Source organism: Sapajus apella, unplaced genomic scaffold (genome assembly GCF_009761245.1).
Source record: "Sapajus apella isolate SASKATOON/1434 unplaced genomic scaffold, GSC_monkey_1.0 scaffold58, whole genome shotgun sequence".
NCBI classification, from domain to species: Eukaryota; Metazoa; Chordata; class Mammalia; order Primates; family Cebidae; genus Sapajus; species Sapajus apella.
In genome coordinates this window covers 10,019,430-10,042,070 of record NW_022436998.1, presented here as the reverse complement: position 1 = coordinate 10,042,070, position 22,641 = coordinate 10,019,430, and the positions used below count along the sequence as shown (strand labels likewise).

At 34.0% G+C, this 22,641-nt stretch overlaps 1 protein-coding gene across 4 annotated transcripts in view; it reads right to left on the bottom strand.

Annotated features, from left to right (window-relative positions):
- PRKG1 (protein kinase cGMP-dependent 1) overlaps nt 1-22,641 on the bottom strand; it is a 1,332,247-nt gene that overhangs the window by 128,375 nt on the left and 1,181,231 nt on the right. For all 4 annotated transcript variants that reach the window (XM_032245676.1, XM_032245675.1, XM_032245677.1 and 1 more), the window contains one exon: nt 2,751-2,825. In XM_032245676.1, coding sequence (XP_032101567.1) covers nt 2,751-2,825 — 75 coding nt within the window. The remainder of the gene's footprint in view (nt 1-2,750; nt 2,826-22,641) is intronic.

Here is a 22,641-nt window from a genome sequence, read left to right as displayed (position 1 = left end):
GGAAACAGTATAAATATAATGGCTAAATTATAATCTATCAAATCTATGGTTCCAAATAGCAATATTTGAAACTAGTTTAATGTAGGTAGTCACGTCATTGCCCTTCTTTCTTCTTTAATTATAATTGAACTCCTTTTTAATCCAATGTTACTGTTTTATTAAAAATATATTTTTGAATATTTTCTAGGTAAGGTTTAATTTCATAATATGCTACTCAAATAAAATTATGTTGCTTATGTAAAATTAAAGAGTTCTTGTCCAAGTAAAATTTGATCAACATAAAGATATGGAATCTGTAAATTCAATTACATATCAAATGTACTGAAGTATGTTTCTAGTTATTTCTAGTGATACACTTTATTTATTTATTTTTGAGATAGAGTTTTGCTCTGGTCGCCCAGGCTGGAGTGTAATGACACGATATTGAATTACTGCAACCTCCACCTCCTGGGTTCATGTGATTCTCCTGCCTCAGCCTCCTGAGTAGCTGTTATTATAAGTGCCCATCACCACACCCAGCTAATTTTTATAATTTTAGTAGCAATAACATTTCACCATATTGGACAGGCTGTCCTCAAATTCCTGACCTCAGGTGATCTGCCCACCTCGGCCTCCCAAAGTGCTAGGATTACAGGTGTAAGCCTAGTGATATATTTTTACAGCCTTTAAAATTTACAAAGTATTTTTACACACTGTCATCAATTAAATCTTAAAAACACCATTTTAAAAGTGTAAAAACTGAGATTGAGAGATAGGCATTAAGATACATGACCAAAATCACTTGTCTGGTAATGACAGAGACAGGGGCAGAACCCAAGGCTTCCGGTCTTCATTCAGGTTCATGTTTTTCACATTGACCAATTTTCTTCCAATGTTAAGAACTGTTGCCATACCTACCTCTAACTGTCAGAATATCTGAATTACATTGTTTCAGTTTGTCTTACTTACTACTTTTAATTGAAGTATGTGCAAGTGAATTCATGAATGGCCAGAGTTCAGGAGATGTACATGCAGTTATCTTTATAAAGTTAATAGGATGCTGAGAAACCTAGGACTAACTCGGTCACTTCCCCATCAATGATCAATCTGAAGCACGTTAGTGACCTCAACTTTAAGTGAAATAAATAATATTTCTACAAAAACATTCATTAGAAAATATTTTAAAGTTTAATAGGAAAAATTAGATTAAACTTCAAAGTTTAATAGGGAAATAGGAAAAATACATTAGTCTACAAGACTCTTGACTTTTTCTGACAACTAAGAATACTTAACTGAATTGTATATGAATTTTTAAGATTACCATCAGTTGTTTTATATATTTTATATATCTATGCATGCACACATGTAGTGTTACATAATATGATTATAATTATATACTTCTGTAAACTGTATTACATATAAAAATTATATATATGTAAATTATTTATGAGATGTATACATAAAATGATCAATGAGATCCTTAACTGAATGCACACACAGACAGACACACACACACACACACACAAATAAGTAAAGATAAGCTGGCATAAATTATAAATATGAATTTTGTTATATAGCAAAAAAATTCCTTTAGGAGAAGAACCCAACCATAACAAAGGGCATTTTATAACTTTAAAAACTGATGAGGTACCTTAAATGGTCCCCTTTGCCACCTTGGTGGGATTATTATTAATACTAGAAACTAAATTATAAACTGAATATCAATGTGCATTTTAGCTTGTTGAAATAAACCAGGACAGTTAATAATAATTATACAGAACATAAGCAGTCTCAGTGACTTCCTGGAGTCTGGTGTTACAGCTGGCCTGTGTAACTTTCTAAGCAAACCTTAGCAGAGACATTGCAGGCATTCGACCTCAGGGCTATAAAGAAGAGAAACTGTGAATATAGCTTTGAAAATAAAATAATTTTATGGATTAAGATGGAATATAATTCTTAATATTTTAGCTCTAGGGCAAAATTTTCATCTTATGGATTCTCAGAGCAAAATAAATTATTTTACTTCTTTTGATTTTCAGGTTACTAGAAAACCAATGGATCAAATTCTGGCCCTGAACTATCTGTTTAATGCTAATTGTTGTCAATTTAATCCTTTAGGTATCCTATATGTTATTAAATACTAATTACATTAGGGTAAAGAGGAGAGATTATATAGATTACTGGTATTTTAAAAATAATAATTTTCCAGAAAAAGCTAATATCAACTTACTTTAAATCTTTGTCCAAAAATATTATTTTAATCAAACTATTCTTATAGACAGAGTAGTACTTTTATACAATATGATAATTAATGGGATATTTACCATCTCATGTCATTTTCATGTTAGTAACATCAAAGTTCAATGTAAAGATGAATTAGCACAGGGAAATATTTATAGCTTTATTATTTTTAATACAATTGCTCAAGCAACTATGAAATACAACCACCAGTTGTTCAGGAAGTATTTTCTGGAGGACAAACAACACGTTTACATTTAATTTTTTGTATTAGATTTGTAAATAAGCATTTTTTCTTGCTGGGGTGATCTTCACCACAAAATTAAAGTTTTGTATTTAAAGAGAGGCATACTACTAGGTTAGCATACCATATAATAATTATCTTGAAGAGTTTGCTTCTTTTGTCTCTCAAGTAATTAGTTATGCCCTGTCAGAGTGTTGAGCTTTGTCAGGTCCAGCAAAATATTTGATTTTCTTTCTATTCAAAATCATTTTTTAATCAAGATTAAGGCCAAAGGAAAAAAGTCACTTACTTTGCTTTAGCTTCTGCATCTTCATATGCTTTATTAGAAACATCATCCAGCCCTCCAATCAAATGCTTGAAAGAACTATCAGAGGAAAGGGACAGTGATTAGAGTAAATCTTCTACAAAGCAGTAAAAATGGCAACTTAGTGACATAATGAAACAATCTAAAGGCATCTATATAAAAATAAATTCAAACACTTAATCTAAATGCATTATTAAGAAGTATGTCAGATAATATTTTTCCTGACTAGAATATAAACTCTATGAGATTAGGAACCTCTTCTACCTTATTTGCCAATACAGTTGCCAACACACAACCAAATCTGGCAGCCATATCTGGCAAAAGCAGATATTCAAATAATTGTTTGGAATAAAGTCTGTGACACATTAAATGATATATATCAAAAAAATTAATGAATAACTTAATTATAATACTGAAATTACAGCAAGATCTACCAATTATGGAATGTCTCCTATATGCCATGTAGTATTATTTTAATTACCATGAACATATATTAATTCCAATTCTCAAACAAATTCTAAAAACAAGCATCATTATCTCCACTTAACAAAATAGTAAACTAATCTTCAAAGGCAAAATAAATGTGCAGAATACAGGAAAACAACAGGAGAGAATCACAGAAAAATTAACTCCTTTTGGAAGAGTGAAAAGCCAACTTTAGCATAAAACAGGAAGAGTGATTTAACTGCTTACATCAAATCTATTCAATATCCTACTGTGCATCTGGAACTGTATTCAGACTTCTATAGTGAAGTCTTTTCAATTCTGTCACTGAAATATAAAATATTATAGAGCCAACACAAAATGAATACACACATGTATACCAGAATCACCTTTGAAAATTACTGAATACAACCAGATACAGTAAATCTTACTATACACTACACTCTGGCAACTACTTAATTAGAGTGAAGAAAAGAAAAAAGTGAAAGTCTATGCTCAGAAGTCCCAGGACACACATGATAATCAGAGCCTCACTTACATGGTACTCATGTGCCAAGTATTGCTATAAGTGCTTTACATGTAATAACAAATAGTAGTTCCAATAAGGTTTTTCCAAATAAAAGTATATGCTCTTATTTTTAAATACTATGAGTTAGTATTACTATCTCCAATTGTAATGGAGATAATTTTAAAGTACTTTAAGAAATTACATTTTAATTTTAAGTCTCTCTCATCTTAACAAATTAAATGGTTTGTGTGTTGTATTAAACAATAAGTTATGCATGATCAGGTCCCGAAACATAGTAAAATGCTTGCTGATTTAAAATTTAAATGTTCCTTAATTGCTTTTACATATACTTTTTCACTTTGAAAAACTATAAAGAGAAACATGACACCCTTCTTGGGGCTGGCTGGAGGGGAATGGAGCGGCTGTTACTTCAGACCTTTGGGTAATGGGCTCATCTAGGGTGCATGGTAAACAGAATGCTGAACCTAATATATGAACTATTTCTATACATAAAGGAACCCCAAACAAGATTAGGCAGAGATCCAGGGAGTCAAGAATCATATTCAAAAATATAAAGCTTTCTGTAATGACTTGTATTAATTCATGCCAAAACAAATGAATGCTAAATAGACAAATAAGAGGCAACAGTCCTTACAAAGTTTTCAAAAATATATTATCAGTGATAATAAATATAATTCCCATAGTTGAAAAATATGTTCAAATATTATTTTCGTCATTGTTCTTTATATGGCAAAATTTCCTACTTTCCCATAGAATGTCTTGGTCCTTACCTAAACTTAGAGGAGGTATGAGTTTAGAGAATGTCCTTAAGGCTAGATGTGTTCACAATATAAAGTAAAATTTAATACTTCTTTTATTGTAAAAACAGATAATATCTGATTAATTTTCTATTTTTGTGTTTAGATAATACAAAAATTTAAGCACAGAATTTAAGTTCCTTGTCCAAGATGACTGCAATTTAGCAGCATGTCCACCATTAGACATATATTCCATAATGCTTCTGTCCTTTATAATATTTGGATATTTTCAATACAATGAAATTCAAAACACTATGAAAAGGTATTAAAAGAGAAGAATCAAATAATATTATGTAGGAAAAACCAAACAGCAATAATTACTAAAACTTAGTTTTTGAAATCCATTCAGATATATTACGAGATTGTGTTATTAGGCCTTTAAAACTCATAGTAATTCTGAGAAATCAAGTCTTTTTTTTTTTTTAAATAAAAATCCTGTCTTCCTTCTATTATCTATTTGAGCTAAGATCATTTTAGATAGGATAGCATATTACCAAAGAATTATGGAGTAAACTGATGATAAATTTGGTAAGAATTAAAACTTTTAAGAAATTCTGTTCAACCCACTAAGATTAAAACTCCAGAAAATAGGCCGGGCACAGTGGCTCACGCCTGTAATTCTAGCACTTTGGGAGGCTGAGGTGGGTGGATCACCTGAGGTCAGGAATTCAGGACCAGCCTGGCCATCATGGTGAAATACCATCTTTATTAAAAAAAAAAAAAAAACTCCAGAAAATATTATTTTGAAAACATACTTTGAAATTCTTATTAGCAAAATATATAAATGGAAAAGCATAGCTACAGTTATGCTAGATGGAATTTTAATAGTAGAAATCATCTAATCATCCCAATGAGCTTAAAAATAAGTTGATCTTGATTGGAAAAAATACTTTAAACCTCATCAGATCCAGTGACAAGTATCACATTAAAAAACAATGAACAAAAGTATTATTTGAAATATAACTTTCTTAATGTCTTCTTAAATGTCCTTGATTTAAAATATGAATTTTCTATGTTGTCCTAATGACTCAATATTTATTACTAGACAAAAAATGAGAAAACAATATGTACCTACAAAAGACCTCCATCAATATAAAAATTATTTTTAAAATCAGTTCCCACTTTTATTTAAAATGTAATTAATTTTTGATTATAAAAAAATTAAAACTGAATGAAGAAATTAAGAAATCACCCATATCTCTAACTACAAATGACTAGTGGGGGTATCTTTATATATTTCCTTTTACTTTTTAATTATTTTTCTGCATAGCTTTTTGTTGTTCTTGTTGTTCATACTTGTAATCTTGGTAGCTATGATTTAATACGTTGATTTTTAACTTAATAGTATAGCATAAGCATTTACTTTAATTTTGAAAAACTCCTTAAGCAATATTTTAGTGGCTGAACACATCACAAGTACTCAAATATTCAGACACATACATACACATGTATAGTTGAAAAAGGAGTTGTTGACCTTTCATACCAATATCTTTATTCATACCCTGTATTATAGACTAAACATATGGAATTTATTTTCAAAATAAATATACTTAGAACTATAATTTTGGCCTTTGGAATTGGAACCATGAAAGATTATTTATCCTTCATAAATAATCTTTACTTAGAAGCCAATCCTAGCCAAAAGAATATAATATTTCCTGAAACATTAAACAAATGTGTCTTGCTGATATTCAAAGTCTTTTTAAACAATCAATCAACCATTATACATCACTGGAAGTTTAAGAAAATATAGAATTTCTAGTAATATTATTGAGTTCCAAATGACTGCCACTGTCTGCAGATCCCTGTACTGGTCAATGGATAATTTAAGACATCTTGATAAGCACAATTGATGGGTGTTATAGAATGTATCACTCCTGGAACAAAAATGAACCAATTAGTGTTTCATTTTTCCTTCTCTCAGACACTCTGTATGAACACCTGCCATCTGTGTGAACCCTCATCAAATAGACATTTGGAAAAGTACTACTATAGATATCAGATGCTTTCCTAAATAGTCAGGTGCTATGATATTTCTTGACTAATGCCTTTTTTTTTTACTGTTATTCTATTCTGAAAAAGATTATAATGAGATGTTGTGAAAACTCCAGCAACTGAATGAGTAGAAACCAGAAAATATTATTTATAGGTTATAACAAATATAGGCAACTAGAGAAAAATCATTAAATTCTCTTTTTAAACAAACTCACAACTCACAGACAAGTTACATTTTAACATTGTAAAATAAAATACCCAATTTCTACATATATGCTAAACCTAATTTCAGAATAAACTGAAGACATGTTATTGAGAGAATGGCTTTAGCTTAGGGCATCTCCACAGCAAACCTCTATGCATGTACATATTTCATGCAAAATTTTCTGTTACTTTTCTTGGGATAGAAAATCTGATTTTACAAGTCTTGACAGAATCCTTTAAGGAGTGTGGGTAAAATGTTATCAGTTGAGTACACAGATGTTGAAAGAGAGCAAATGGGAAATCCCTTTTTTTAAGGACAAAAAAGAATTCTATATTTATGACTAAGAATATCAGACAGTTCCTTTAACTAATTTTGTTAAGCCTTTTGATTAAACTAAAGATTCAAGTTTATTCTTTTTTTTTTTTTTTTTTTTGAGATGGAGTCTCATATAGCTATGTAACAATCCTGCCGGATCTGCACATGTACCCCAGAACATAAAGTATAAAAAAAAAAAAAACGAATGAACTTGGGTCAGATGTGGTAGCTCACGTCTGTAATCCCAGCACTTTGAGAAATCCCTTTTATGTGTAATGCTGGTAGTTTATACATACTTACCAGGTGGTGGGGGACAATAAAGGAAAGAGAAAGGAAGAAGGAAGAACAAGGAAGGGATTAAGGAAAGAATACAAGATGTATGGAAAAAGGGAAACAGGAAGGAAAAAGAAACTATAACCTTTACACACTAAGAATGGTGACATTTAAAGAAATTATTCTCGAAGGATGTCAGTTAAGAAGCTATGTTTCTCAGTCTAGAAACTTTGTTTTAGAACGCTATGATGACAGTAACTCAGTGGGTAATAAGTTTAGTTATTAAAATGTTTTCCTTATTAAGGCAAAACATTCTTCTGAAGGGAGCTGCTTACTCAGTGGTATGTCTAAAGAGAATATAATTCGGCTCTTCAGTTGTGATATAATGAGACTTCATCTAGACAGAAATGGTATTTTAAATTATTAGAAAGGCAGTCCAAATATCAGAGCTCAGCATTACCATGTTGTTAAAAAATCATAGCATTTATAGTTTACTTTACAGTTTACAAAGCACTTTTTATATTCATAAATCATGTATGTATTCAATTATGTGTGTGTGTGTGTGTGTGTGTGTGTGTGTGTGTGTGATTTTATTCTCATGACCTCCTATCCTTTATTCTGATATCATGGTTTAGAATTTTGTATAAACATTTTTAAAATAGAATATTTTCAAATTAAAAATAGGGTGGGAGAAAGTGTCATAACATTTAACACAGTTTTTTTCTTTCTTACACTCTCTATTCTTAATGGTCAAATGTTATATATCAAAAAGAGTAAAAGGTAAAATCTTAAAATTTCAAATATTTCAATAGTGCTAAGCAAAATGTTTATCGGGTATTATTAGAATGCTTGGCAAAGCTTTCTTAATTTAACAGGCTATACTACTATGCTTTGTTAACCTGAATCTCATCTAAATTGTTTTTTAAAATATAGAAAGTTAGTGTTCCAAATTAGCTGGGATGTTTTACTTAGCTAAACCCAAGGTTTTAGAGGCATCCTTCATTGTTTTGGTACACTTATGCAGAAAATCCCTTGATTTACTATGTGACTTCAAGTGTTCTTACGTTTGCTATTTTTTGTTATGTTTCTTTGGAGAAAAAAAAATAATCCCCCAATAAAATAAAACTGGTCACATCCATATTTTGCCAGTTATCCATCCATTTATTCATCCATCCATCCATCCATCCATTCATCATCCATCTATCCATCCATTCATTCATCCAGACACACACATATGTATATATACAATGCCTACTATCTATAAAGGACAATTCAAGCTACTGTGGATTATGCAAAGAGAATAAAGTACAACTTTGAGGAATTTACAGTCTTACATTACAGATAAGACACAAAGACTTATAATACAAAGGTGGGAAGTAATAAGTGGCTGAATACTTATCAGAAGGAAGGCAATAGTGTCTATAAAAGAATTTCATTTACTCAAATTCATATTAGATAGTGCAATGACACTTTGATGAGTAGTTATCTAAGTTTTTTATCATGCACATATGTTTATATCTGCAAGAGACAGAATTATACACACAAAAGTATTAAATATTTATTTGTATCTTTGCTTTGTAATAATGTCCCCATATCTATTATGGAGATTATTGAGTAGAAAAATGTTTTTCAAATAACTAACATTTCATTTAAACTGTTTCCTGATTATAATTATACGCTTTAAAAGGTACCAACATTTGACAATAATGATCCAATTTAGCATATTCACCAAAGGAATAAAAAGCTAAGAATTGATTTCAGGAGTTCTCCCCTTTTACTTACTGTCACTTTTGAGAAATAAAAGTGATTTAGTGCTGATTAAGTTTCCATGTCTAATATGCTTATATAAATCTGTCTTTTTCAGGACATGGTCTTGTTAAGTTGACTAGGCTTATTATGTTAATAAAATGAAATCATACAGTTTTGATTTTTAAGATTACGTGTGTGTGTATGTGCGTGTGTGTGTGTGTGTGTGTGTGTGTATGTGATTCCAATGACAATATGTTAACAAATTGATAGGCTTTGTTATCTAAGGGATAAACAATCTATTGTAATTTTACAATCTTGAGTTAAACGTTAACATTTTGGCATGTATCCTCCTCGACTTTTTTTCAGTTATTTCAAAGTTGGAAGTGTATTGGTTTAGTACTTATGTGATTTTAGGCTGTCTATACTTATAACTGACTTAATGGCTAAGCGTGGAAAACAATCCAATCAAGCATGTAGGACACACCTAGTTACAGAGAAATATCCAATATAAAATAACTAAATTTCTCAATTTTTTGTTTATTTGCTTAACTAGTAATTCTACTGTTAAAATACTGGTGACAAATGTTAGCTTAAATTTTATTTTTAAGTCTTTCTCACTTTTAATCCTTAACTGTTAAGAATATATATATATCTTTTTGGCACAGACGTAGTGAAAGGGAACACTTACATTGCTAGTGGGAATGTAACTAGTACAACCACTATGGAAAACAGTATGGAGATTCCTTAAAGAATTAAAAGTAGAACTACCATTCAATCCAGCTATCCCACTAGTGTGTATCTACCCTGAGGAAAAGAAGTCATTATAAGAAAAAGACACTTGCACATGTATGTTTGTAACCACACAATTCACAACTGCAAAATACAGAACCAACCTAAATGCCCATCAACCAATGAGCGGATATGGATATAGAAAATGTGGTATATATACACCATGGAATATTACTCAGCCATAAGAAGGAATGAAATAATGGCATTTACAGCAAGTTGGATGGAGTCGAAGACCATTTTTCTAAGTGAAGTAACTCAGGAATGGAAAACTAAATATCATATGTTCTGATTTATAAGCGGGAGCTAAGCTATGAGGACCCAAAGGCATAAGAATGACATAATGGATTTTGGGGACTTGAAGGGAAGGGTGAAAAGAAGGTAGGGGATAAAAGACTACATATTGGGTACAGTGTACACTGTTAGGGTGATGGGTGCACCAAAATCTCAGAAATCACCGCTAAAGAACTTACTCCATGTAATCAAAAACCACTTATAATCCAAAAATATTGAAATAAAAAAAATGCATCTTAGTAAAGGGTATAAAAAGGGAAATGTCGTGTTTTCTGAAGAAGTGTTTTGAGATTTTCCTATACACAATTTTGATATAAATATTCTATCTTAAATATTTATATAGAAAATTCTTATGTATTCACCCTTTTCTAAGGATGGCTGAATTTAGAATCCTTCGATAAGAGTAGTGCTACACAGAGTATAATTGGTACACTATTTGTTGCTAGTCTATAAAGACATAAGCAAATAAGTTTAGAAATTTTTCCAGCACTTTGACAATGCTGAGACATTCAAGAGCAAGATCAGTGGACTTATGGTTTTGAATAGGGTACAAATCTATGTTACTGTCAAATCCGTAAGGTGAGAAACATTTGGTAAAAGCTGCATACAAGTTGTGCATAAGAGAGTATCATTAAATGTGTGATTTTTTTTTTCTTTTTTTTTTTTTAGAGGAATCTAGCTCTGTTGCCAGGCTGGAGTGCAGTAGCACTATTTCTGCTCACTGCAATCTCCGCTTCCTAGGTTCAAGTGATTCTCCTGCCTCAGCCTCCCGAGTACAGGCACGCATCACTATGCCCAGCTAATTTTGTATTTTTAGTAGAGACAGGTTTTCACCATGTTGATCAGGATGGTCTCAATCTCCTGACCTCATGATCTGCCCACCTTGGCCTCCCAAAGTGCTGGGATTACAGGCATGAGCCACCGCACCTGGCCTAAATATATTATATATATATTTGTATATATTTTATATAAACTAATATTTGAGTTTGCGAATTTTAACCTAAAGTATGTAAAATTTAGAATCTATTTATTTTATCAAAAGAGAATTAAAATTTAGCCATACTTTACAGAAGTAATTGATAGAACTAGCTACTAATGAATGATTAAAAAAAATAGAACATCACTTGTTCCATTTTGATAAAAAGTAAAAATGAGTATTTTCAGTATGCTGATATTACTTTAAAATCACTTCTTCTATTCCCATCAATTCTCCTCTGTGAGACTGGTTTCTCTACTCAGAGTGTATGAAACAAAACATAAAACAGTTTAAGCACACATTACTCCCTGCAAGTGGCATTTCCATCATTCATCTAACCTAGATAAAAAAAGTTAACAATCAAGGAACAGGTACATTTGACATATTAAAGACTAGACAGTGAAATGCACAGCGTTCTTTCAAACTGTACCAATTGCAGTCGGAATGGAGAATTGCTATTTCACTCATAAATTGTGGTTTTGTTATGATGGCAAAACAAGTATAATAGCCATTATTTTTCTTATTGCTTGTACACACGCTTTCAATGACAATGTGATTAATTGTGGCAATTCTTTTCCTTTTATCCAGTGTTATGTTTGTTCTAACATTTTTATTGAAATAGGATTTTATGTATGCTGAATATAATAGTAAAAAAAAGTGGGCATTTATTTCTATGCTTTTTTCCCACTTGTGTTTTTCTAGCAATTCATTTGTATTTTATTTTACAAAAACATCTGTCTACAATAATGGGCTAAAAATAAAAAACAAAACTGGTCCTTCAGCACAGATCCTCGGAAAAGCACTGTCCTAGACCACTCACTTTCTGTCTCGCCCCCGTTTATGTGCCTCTTTGAATCCTATCTGATACCCTGTGGTTGCCTTTCAGGGCATATTGCAGAGTTCTGGAATTGTTAGTTTTTGGTCAGTCTCCTCCTCTATAAACAGCTATGTGATGTACAGGTTTACAGATATTCTTTAATGTCCTGGCGCTTTCCAAAAAACGCTTGCTGACTCCTCTTCTAGATTGTCCTCTTCCTTCCTCCATATCTAATTCAACAGCAAATCCTGCACATTCCAAATGCAATAATCTGAAATGAATCCCCTTTTCTGTATTCTCTCGGGGTCTCAACTGCCATTGTCTCACTGGAGAATTCTGTAACTGCCTTTTCCTTTATTTCCTCTGTTGTCCTTACACGGTGGGCAGAGTAATCTTTTAAAAACACAAATCAGATGTTCAGTTGACCTCTGTAACTTCTCTGAGTTGTACTGTGCTACATTTGACTATAGAATACTTCATGCCTCTGCCTCAGGGCCTTTGTCTTCTGCCTGGAACATTATTTCTCTAGATTTTCATGGCTTTTTCTCAGTACCATTCAGGTTCCAGATCAATTGTTTCATCTTCATATAGGACTGACCAATCCATGCAGAGTAGCCTTTATTTAAAATCCTTCCTGCTGTCACTCTGTGACTTTAACTAATTTTCAGTCACCATTAGCTAAAAACTACTTTGTTTAAATATCTGCTGTCTTTCTCATGCCAAAATGAACATTTCATGAGATCAGTGACCTAGTTTAGCTTCTTCATCAATCTCTCCCTCTTTAGGAACTAGGTTATTTCCTGGCCTGTGATAGAAATTTAAAATGAATTAATAAATAGATGGATGGACTCACTCAACCACCTACTCATTTGTTCATTTGCATGTATGTATGTGCCCAGGATAAGACAAGAAAACTCTTTAAGTTTCTGAAGCAATGTTTTATTTAAAATTCAAGATATATGAGTTAAAATTCCTCTGTGTATCTTACAGAATCCACCTATATGAACTTTTAGGACAAAAGCTTAGTTACAATGAAAGCTTCACATACATTTTGGGTCCTAATGAAGCAATACATTGGTATCAATATGGGAGAACTGGTTTGAAACACTTAGCAATTTAACACTGAATTATATAGAGGACATTAAATGAGGGTTATTATTTTAGACCATATGAAATTTATATCCATGAATCCCAATTGCAATTAAAGTGGAAGAAAAGATTTGAAAATGTAGCATGACTTTCATTTTCAATTAAAAGCAGGAGAAATTAGAATCAAATCTCATGTGATAGTTCTTAGCCTTTTCAATGTTTAGGAAGAAAATATAACAATAGATTGCCTAATGTGCCAACTCTTTATGTTTCTTTTTCCTTAAAAATAAATATCTCTAAACTATACCGAAATCAAACAGTCCATACAGTGGACATACTTTTTGTGCCAGGCCAATTATTTTTAATGTTGAAAAGAAACTCCCTTTACCTTACTATATAAAATCCATACTAACGAAAGCAGTTATTGCACATTACTTTTCCTATCATTACTTTTCTGGACCAAATTACGCTGTTTTGACATAAAAACCAATGATAAGTTTCACATAAGTTTAATTGATTTCATCAAAATAATATACTTTCCCAAAGAAAACAAAATACCAATACTAAACTATTTTTTTCATGACACTGTAAGTTCTAAATTTTAAGACCACTTTGTGATAGAATTATGTAGAAGCAAATGTTCATTTTTTCTCCAAATTTTGGTATTCTCAAAGCAGAATCTATGGTCATCTTATCTATTAAAAATTTTTCAGAAGAATATGACTAACAAGAAGGAGAGGAGCACATAAAATAAAATGAAATAAAATAAAATAACTCCTGGGTACCAGGCTTAGTACCTGAATGACAAAATAATCTATACAACAAACTCTCATGACACAAGTTAACCTATATAACAAAACTGCACATGTACCCTAAAACCTAAAAGTTTTTTAAAATTTCAAGCTTCTCTACTTACAAATTATTTAAAATTTACAAATTCATATAACTGGCAAAAGAACTTATCAAAATTGTCTAAAAATAAATAGACCATATTTATTAAAAACAAAATCTATAGCAGATATTCTGGTTTATATAGATATATCAATTATAGCAGATATCAATTAAAACAATCCACTTTTTGGTAACTATTTAAAACTGCCTCTGGAAAACTCTGGCTAAGAAAAATGTCATGGGAATGCAAATACTATGATAGTCACTGATTTTCTATTACTTGAAAGCGAAATCCTAAAATGGCACAATAAATCTATCCCAAGATATCTTTTTGTTACTTATGCCCCGAAACTCCTTGAAACAAAGACATTAATCCCTAGCTTAACATTTTTATAAAAATCAATCAATTCCTGGACTTTTGATTTCTTTTTTCATTGCATGACTAGAAAGGGAAATACATAGCTTTCCCCCAAAAAACATTAGAAGCTTAACAATAAATACATCCCTTAATGTCGCAAATTGTTTATATAATTTAGCAAATATAAATTTCAAGCAAAACATGAAAATACTAGCTAGCATGCATTAGGATTGTACAAACTATTTACATGGATGTTCTCTGTTTTAAAGGTAAGGTAATCAAGGCTAAAAAAAGTAATTTGCCCAAGGTCACATGTCTAGCAAGTGTCAACACTGGGATTTGAATCAATGCAACCTGATTCTAACACCTGCAATCCCAGTCACAATTGACACCATATTTACCTCCCCAATATGGAAATCTCAGGTGATCTAGTTAATAGTTGTGGCTAGCATTTGGTATTAAATATCTGCTTTCTCTCTCTCACATCCTACCCTTACAACCTATCAGATTCTTTTTATTATTATACTTTAAGTTCTGGGATACATGTGCAGAATGTGCAGGTATACATGTGCCATGGTGGTTTGCTGCACCTATTCACCTGTCATCTACATTAGATATTTCTCCTAATGCTCTCCCTCCCCTTGCACCCTACCCCCCAACAGGCCCCACTGTGTGATGTTCCCCTCCCTGTTTCTATGTGTTCTCATTGTTTCACTCCCACTTTTGAGTGAGAACATGCAGTGTTTGGTTTTCTGTTCCTGTGTTAGTTTGCTGAGAATGATGGTATTCAGCTTCATCCATGTCCCGGCAAAGGACATGGACTCATCCTTTTTAATGGTTGCATAGTATTCCATGGTATATATGTGCTACATTTTAAAAATCTGGTCTATCATTGATGTGCGTTTGGTTTGGTTCCAAGTCTTTGCTATTGTGAACAGTGCTGCAATAAACGTGTGCATGTGTCTTTATAACAGAATGATTTATAATCCTTTGGGTATATATCTAGTAATGGGATTGCTGGCTCAAATGGCATTTCTGGTTCTAGATCCTTGAGGAATTGCCACACTGTCCTCCACAATGGTTGAACTAATTTAAACTCCCACCAACAGTGTAAAAGCATTCCTATTTCTCCACATCCTCTCTAGCATCTGTTGTCTCCTGACATTTTAATGATTGCCATTCTAATTGGAGTGAGATGGTATCTCATTGTGGTTCTGATTTGCATTTCCCTAATAACCAGTGATGATGAGCTTTTTTTCATGTTTTTTGGCAGCATAAATGTCTTCTTGTAAGAAGTGTCTTATCCTTCACCCAGGTTTTGATGGGGTTGTTTTTTCTTGTAAATTCAGGAAGCCAATCAGATTCCTTGAGAGAAATTATTTTTATTTCAATGGGTCACCTTCTTTCTCCTATTGTATTACGTGTATAAAAGTTCCAATTAGGGAAGTAATTAGTCTCCAGGGGCTGCCATAACAAAATGTCACAGACTAGGTGGCTTAAAGAACAGAAATTTATCTACCCACCCTTCCAGAGGCTGGAAGTCCATGATCAAGGAACCACCAGGGTTGGTTTCTGGTGGTCTTTTGTCCTGCTTTTGCCTAACTGGCCCATACTCACGGCACCCTCACATGGCCTTTCCTCTGCATGTGCACCCTGGTGGTGTCTTTTCCTGGTTTCCAAGGAAAATTCCCATAGATTTAGGGCCCCACCCTTAGGATCTCATTTAACCTTAATTATTATACCTTTTTAAAGGCCCTGTCTCAAAATACAATTACATTGGGGGTTAGAGCTTCAATATATGGATTTTGAGGGACATAATTCAGTCCCTAATAGGAAGTCTAATGATAGAACACCAATGTCAATCTAGAGGATACATTTTCACTTGTACTTGGGCTATTTAATACAATTTTCATTTGTAATTTTTGAAAGGCTCATAAAAAGAAATCAGCTTTTTATGCTTTTTATGAAATAAACTACAAACGAAAATCTTATTAAATAGACTTGCATTTTTTCCCTTGACTTCAAGTATAGTGACATAAGCATCATACTTTTCTGCCATGCGAAGTACCCCAAGGTTTTTTTAAAGCAAGTCTCCTTTTCATTGTTGCTAATCACAGAGTCTTCAATCTTTCTCTCCTGGACTCTTGCTCCATCAATTACAGTCTTTCTTATTTTTTTGTTGTCTCCTTTTTAACTTTTCTTTCTTTTTAGCCTAAACAGGATGTTCTTTCCAAACCTAAAAATAGAAGCAAAACTGTCCTCTGTAGTCAAATAGCCACTGTGAAGAAGCTGCTTTTCTTATCCTCATCCTTGTTTTTCATTTAATTCTCAGCCTATTGCAGCCTGGAATTCTATTTCCATCTTTCTTTCACCCTTATTACAACTTTTACCCCAAAGTTATCATTACTCTGCTAACTGTTCACCCCAGTGGTCTCTTTCCAGGTCCCATCCTCAGTGACCTATCTGAGGTTCATGGCCCTGCTCGCCTTCTTCCTTGATTGTAGTCATGCAATAGATGCTCATGGCACTGCACTTAGCTGCTCTGTGCTAATCTCCGATGTCCCACTTTCCTGATTCTGTTCTTCTCCCTCTATGCTACCTTTCAGCATATGTGACACACATTCCTTGCTCTGACATTTCTTAAAGGTAAATGGGTACCCAAATTGTGTCCTTTGCCTTGTTGTTTTTTGTTTCAATAGGCAAGGTTTTTGGTTTTTTATTTTAAAATGAGATTCTTCCTTGTCTTTATGGTGGGGACAAGAGGGTAAGGAAGAAAATACATATATAAAAATGGACCTAGTTCTTTTCTTTTTATTGTACTTTAGGTTCTGGGGTACATGTGCAGATCATGTAGGATTGTTGCATAGGTACATATATGCCAAGGTGGTTTGCTACCTCCATCCACTTGTCAACTATATCTGGTATTTCTCCCCTTGTTATCCCACCTCAACCTCCCCACCCCCACTGTCCCTCCCCTAGTCCCCCCAACAGACCCCAGTGTGTGATGCTCCCCTCCCTGTGTCTATGTGTTCTCATTGTTCAACACCTGCCTATGACTGAGAACATGCAGTGTTTGATTTTCTGTTCTTGTGTCAGTTTGCTGAGAATGATGGTTTCCAGATTCATCCACGCCCCTACAAAGGACATGAACTTATCGTTTTTTATGGCTGCATAGTATTCCATAGTGTATATGTGCCTCATTTTCCTTGTTTTTTTATTCAATATATTATATTAGTTTTTTTAATATTTCTTGTTAAAATATGTTCAGTTTCATTTTTTACCTGCATGATCTCATTAAAACCTCACAACATCTCTATGAGGCAAGTACAGTTATCTCTGTTTTAAAGAATACTTATAGCAGGGTTTCTCAAACTCAGAGCTACCAAAATTTTAGACAAGATAATTCTTTGTTTTAGGGAGCCATCCTGTGCATTGTAGCATGGTTAACAGCATCCATGAGCCCTACCCATTAAGATGACAGTAGCAAACCCAGTGGCAACAACAAAAAAATGTCTCCAGTCATTGCCAATGTTACCTCGATGAGAATACGTGAGAGACAAGGCTAAGAGAGGTTATGTAAATTCACCTGGGAGCCAGAAAGTGGTAGACCTAAGATTTGATCCCAGGTAGTCTGGTTTTTATTAGAGCTTAGTTCTTACATAGTACACTAATTTAAGTTCTGCCATAAAATAATATTTACCCTTAAGACTTCAGTTCATATCCCCAGGCTGATGACTTTCAAATCTATATATGTGTCCTTGAACTCTCCAGATACACACTGTCACCATTTTTCTCTGTGTCATATGCATATCTCACCTGCACCTCAAACTCAACCTAAACATCACTGCATTAACCAGCTTTCATCAAGACTTGCTGTTGGGTTTTCTGTCTTTCTAGTGGCATTATCACACACAAATAATTCAGGTTAGAAATCTTGGTGTTATCTATGACCCTTCCCTTTTACCCAAGTCCATCAAATCTACCTTTGCAATCTCTCTTGAATTTGGTCCTCTTTTTCCTTTGTACTTCCACTGCCTTATTCGGGTTATTGATATTTTTCCATCAGAAGCCTCCTCCTCTGTTTCACTGTCCTTGATCTCTCCTACCCTACTCTTTCCTCGAACATAACCAAGCTTGCCAGTTACCACTTACTTTGTTGGTATAAAATCAACAGCCTAAAAAGGGTATAATAGACAGAGCATGGTCTTAGTGCAGACAGTCCTGGAATTCCAACACAGCTGTGTAACTCTGACCAGTTCATTGGGTCTTTCTGATCATTAATTTCTCTCTGAAACTTTTATGTTTTCTGTTCCCACAGGGCTATTGTGGGGATTAGCTGACATGAGTGTATTAAAACAAAAGCATCATATTTGGATGCTCAAAAAATTTATAAATTGGCTTGTGTGAATTCGTCCTTTCTTTTCTACCACTGATCATAATCTATATCAGCTATAAACTGGGATCTTCTCAAGTCATAAATTTTTATTACTATTTAAGTTATTATTTGGATAATTTCCATTTTTCTTTTGTCTACCCTTCCTTTTCGGGTACTTTCTTGGCCTTTGCTATTTACTTTTGACATTTCAGAGAAAGCTTATTGGAGTTTGTTTCTAATCTCAATTTTCTGAAGCCTTCTATGTGTTTATTCTTTTCCAGAATAAAGAAGCAATCACTAAAGAATGAAAAATCTTTCAGATTCTGTCAGTAAATAAGTTCCATGTCTCAACTGCAAGAGAGGAACAAATGTGAAACTAACTCTTCTTTTTTTTTTTATTGCATTTTAGGTTTTGGGGTACATGTGAAGAACATGCAAGATTGTTGCATAGGTACACACAAGGCAGTGTGGTTTGCTGCCTTCCTCCCCATTACCTATATCTGGCATTTCTCCCCATGCTATCTCTCCCCAACTCCCCAACCCCCACTGTCCCTCCCTTATTTCCCCCCAACAGACCCCAGTGTGTAGTGCTCCCCTCCAAGGACACATGCACACAAACGTTCATAACAGCACTGTTTACAATAGCAAAGACCTGGAACCAACCCAAATGCCAATCGATGATAGACTGGACAGGGAAAATGTGGCACATATACATCATGGAATATTATGCAGCCATCAAAAACGATGAGTTCATGTCCTTTGTAGGGACATGGATGAACCTGGAAATGATCATTCTCAGCAAACTGACACAAGAGCAGAAAATCAAACACCGCATGTTCTCACTCATAGGCAGGTGTTGAACAATGAAAAGAAAAGTCTTAGATCTTTATGACCCAGCTGGGCCTGTAATAACTGTCTCACCAGGGAAGTGTGAATACTGAAGTAAGCAAAACCATTTAACTCTACCAAAAAAATTGCTGTGGATGTCTAAAGCAGAATTCAACTTTCAAACTTCATGACTATAAGGTAAATTTTTAAACTGATTGCTAAGCTTCTGTCAGAAATAGATCCTGGTGTCCTCCCCTCCCTGCTTTACCTCTGGAACACAAGAAGCATTATAATGTCCTCTTCAAATAAACAGCCAAATGTTGTGCATAAAAAAAGTAAGGAGATTTTCAAGTACAAAATTTCAAATATTATCTTTTTAACTGAAGAAATTAAAATGGATATTTATGATTTAGAAGCTGAAAATTTTAATTTTTTTATTTACTCATACAACTTGTTTATGAGTTCCAAAGACATTGTGAATTTCTAAATAACAAATTTTAAAACATCCAATGGACAAAAATGCAAGCCTTAGAAATACAGTAATGTTTCAAGCATTTACTGGAAAAAATGAATTATTTATTCATTGGTGCAAAACAAAACAATAACTGTAATTAACATAATCAAAGCCATGATTATGATATTGAAAAATGATTATGAACTCCAACATCAATTTCCATTCATCTTCCGATTGTAAAAAATAAAACGAAACAAAACAAAACCCACATTTCTGTCAATGGATGCTGCAGAATATCTGCATAACACTTAGGCAGTCTGAACTTAACACATCCATAACTGAATCAGCCAATTACTTCCATCTCAACCTGCTCTATCTTGATCTATTATTTATCTATTACATACATCTATTATTTGTTCTTTATTTATTAAATACATCCAAGTCTCCTAAACTAGAAACATTTCCCTTCCACCCCTCACATTTAATTATTCATAAAAATTTGCTTTAGACTAAAGTTTATTTTTATTTTTGCATCTTGAGTCAGTCTGCTCTGTTGACGAGGGTGGAGTGCAGTGGCGTGATCTTGGCTCACTCTAACCTCTGCCTCTTGGGTTCAAGTGATTCTCCTGCTTCAGCTTCCCAAGTTAGCTGGGACTATAGGTGTGTACCGCCACACTTGGCTAAGGCTAATTTTTGTATTTTTGGTGGAGATGGGGTTTCACTATGTTAGCCAGGCTGGTCTTGAACTCTTGACCTCAAGTGATCCACCCACCTTGGCCTCCCAAAGTGCTTGGGTTATAGGTCTGAGCCACTGTGCTTGTCCCTAGACTAAAGTTTAGACTCTTCAGTTCTAATAAGCATCCTTTAGGACTGCTGCAGCAGTATCCTAAAAGTCCATCTGAGTTCCTTCCCATTGTAATTAATCTCTTGCTCTCTTCCTTGGAAAACAAACACAAAATACAGTTCCAATGGTTCTCCGTTGGTTGCTTATTGCCCCCAAAACAAATCTAGATTATTTTATTTTGAGATACTATGAAATTTCTTTACAATCTCTCCCCATCTCTTCTTTCCAAACACATCTTCCAGCTCTCCACCTAATTATCCAGTTCCTCGTCCCATAAATTCTCTGTTCTTGCCATACTCTCCTTATTACTGTACAAAAGCCTTTCTAAATTCCCTTTTATACTTGCCCTTCAAACAGCAGTAGTTCTCTACCCTTCCTTCCTCACTTCTAATATACCTACTCAAACTTAACAACTTAGCTCTCACATTATTCTGTCCAGGAAGTTCTGGGATGCTATCGGCCAAACATATTCCTCCATCCTCAATTCTCCCCAAGTATTTTGTTCTTACTTGAGCTGCAGTTGCTCATGCTGATTTTTGAATGCATCTGTTTGAATCAAGAGTTGATCCAAGGAAGAAGACTTTGCTACTCACCTTTATATCTCTGGATCCCAGAATAGGATTTGCTTTGGAATTTGTATTGTTAATTGATTTATTGCTTCTTAGCCCCAAATTTACTTTTTGACTGCTTTGTAAAAGTGGATCAGGCCAACTGGCACTGAAACTGTCAGCAGAGGGCATTGGAGAGATACTTCAAGGACAAAAGCGTTCAGCTTCTTGGTTCCAGTGTGCTTGGTAGGCTCTTGCTGTTTCTCCAGTGTCTGGCTACTGTAGTATATAGCAGCCCGCAGCTTCCCCAGGAGACTTCCCCTCAGGTGGTTTTATACCTCCCTTTGCACCCTACAGCACAGATTTCTGGCAAAAATTCTACTGGCATGATATCACAGAGACTTCACTGCCATCCAGTAAGTAACAGTTATGTCCTTCCTAACACGGGCTGATTTTCACCCCACAGGGAATATTTGGCAATGCTTGCTCAGGGCATGTTTTTGAATGTCACACTGGAGAGGTGAAGGATACTAGTATTTAGTGGGTAGAGGTCAGGATGCTGCCAAACAGCCTACATTGCTATGACAGCCCCCCAGCCCTAACACAAAACTATCTGACCCCAAATGTCAATAGTGCTGAGCTTCAGGAATCCTGCTCTATAACAAAGTCTAGCTCATAGTCCCAGCAGGGTAGAGGGGTGAGGAGTGGTGAAGGGCAAGAAGGGAGGTGTCTTCACTGGGTGCTTTCTCACAGGAGTAGTGTTAGTGAACACTCCTTATAGCTGCTATTTCTATATTTTCAAAAGCTCTCTCTATTTCTTAATGGGGAATCTCTTATTATTCTAGTCCCCTATTATAGTTACTAATTTTCTTTTTTGACAAGTGCCATTGCACTCCAGTCACCCAGGCTGGAGTGCAATGGGACGATCTCAGCTCACTGCAACCTCCGCCTCCCAGATTCAAGAGATTCTCCTGCCTCAGCCTCCTGAGTAACTGGTATTACAGGCATGTGTTGCCATGCCCAGCTAATTTTTGTATTTTTAGTAAAGACAGGGTTTTACCATGTTGGTCAGGCTAGTCTTGAACTTCTGACCTCAGCTGATCTGCCTTCCTCAGCCTCCCAAACTGTGCCTGACCCATAATTTTTTTTTTATCAATTTAGGAAGTTTATTGTAATTTTTTATCATAACATTTTGCTGCTCAAATTACTATATGCTGATTAGATCCAAACTAATATGGCATCACTCATTCATTTATTTCAATAGATAGTGGGTTCTCATTTCCTGAAACTGTGCTAATTGTGGATACAG